The sequence below is a fragment of the Orycteropus afer genome, unplaced genomic scaffold, assembly GCF_000298275.1.
Source record: "Orycteropus afer afer isolate SDZICR_OR568_19922 unplaced genomic scaffold, OryAfe1.0 scaffold00083, whole genome shotgun sequence".
Classification (NCBI taxonomy): Eukaryota; Metazoa; Chordata; class Mammalia; order Tubulidentata; family Orycteropodidae; genus Orycteropus; species Orycteropus afer.
Window position 1 is genome coordinate 7,791,265 of NW_006921670.1, and position 1,527 is coordinate 7,792,791.

At 44.3% G+C, this 1,527-nt stretch overlaps 1 protein-coding gene across 1 annotated transcript in view; it reads left to right on the forward strand.

Moving 5' to 3' along the window:
• Positions 1-1,527, forward strand: part of SERHL2 (serine hydrolase like 2) — a 28,643-nt gene that overhangs the window by 18,597 nt on the left and 8,519 nt on the right. Inside the window, exon 10 of the mRNA XM_007941790.1 lies at positions 426-460. Within this exon, the coding sequence (XP_007939981.1) occupies positions 426-460 (35 nt within the window). The remainder of the gene's footprint in view (positions 1-425; positions 461-1,527) is intronic.

The following is a 1,527-nucleotide window of genomic DNA, read 5'->3' on the forward strand; positions in this document are numbered from 1 at the left end:
TTGTAAATTTTGGTCAATGACATGAGACAAAGTATATGTGAACTGCTGTATGAAAAGTGAATTTACTCTAAATCTTCACCCAAATCCTAAAAAAAAAAAAAAAATACTGTAAAGCAAAGATGAGCAGCTGAGGGGCAGGGACACTAGAGAACTGGAAATGGTACAACCAGAATGGAGTGACTGTGAGTGATGGCACACTGTGAGACATGTAACCAGTGTCACTGAATAATCTGCGTACAGATTGTGAAATGGGAACTTCATTTGCTGTGCTAACATTCACCTTAAACACAATAAAGTAGTATTTTTCAAAAAAGAGAATCACTGAACTCTGGCTGGAAGGCCCAGGGATCCAGGAGGCCGAGCTGAGACCCCCACCCTGATGGCGTGTGCTCAGCTGAGACTACATCTCTGTGCTTCCTCTGCAGGGCTGGTGCTGAATAGAGACCGGAGGATCTCTTTGGTGAGTGCTGCCCTCTTCTTGGCTCCCTTCCTAGCTTGCCCTCTTCTGACCCCTCCGTCTCCTTATGGGGAGGGCTAAGGGCAAGCAAATACCCACAGTTAAGATGTGTCCCAAACTGAGCTGCATGGGGGATGGGGTACAGTGGGGCTTGGTACCTGGAGAAATGTACCAACCCCAATATGAACACCAATACTAACACCAAAACTTACCATGGACGTTAACACCAGCGTCAACACCAATACTAATACCAAAACCAACACCAGCACTTACCATGGACATTAACACCAACATCAACACCAACACTTAACATGGACACACCATATCAAGGCAAAGACAAATACCAACACCAAAACCAACACAGCACTTACTGTGGACATTAACACCAGCATCAACACCAAAACCAACACCAACACGGACATTAACACTGACACTTAAACCAGCATCAGCACCAACACTTAACGTGGGCACTAACAACCAACTCTAACCCCAGCGCCAAGGCTGGCACTCCTGCCACATCACCACACTCCCTGTTCTGAGTGTTTTATGTGCACTGTCCACTGTGTCCTCACAGCGCCCTTGAGGTGCCTGCTGTTGTCATCCTCACTTATGAATGAGGAAGCCGAGTCAAACTATGATTTCATTCCTGTGAAGTTCAGAAGGGGCAAAATCAGTCTTTGAGGAGAGGACAGAATAATGGTCTCCTTGAAGAGTGTGACCAGGAGGACACACAAGGGGGACTGCTGGGTGCTGGTCATGTCCCATGTTTTGATCTGGGTAATACAGGAAAACCTGTGAAAGCTGGAAGCAGTGTAAGGCATAAACCCGTCAAAGAAGAAAAACAGATATTTTTTCTTTTCTTTTTTTTTTAATGTATTTCATTAAAATATAATTTATATACACTGAAATATAGAAAACTAAAGTGACATGGGTCAATGTTTTTAAATTTTTTGCAGTTCCCTCCCCTCCCCTCCCACCCCTGGCAACCAACAAAGAAAGTTTCCCTCCATATATAAACCTTTCCTTGACCTTCCACAACAATGAACTAATACTGTATTTGTCCTTCTGTG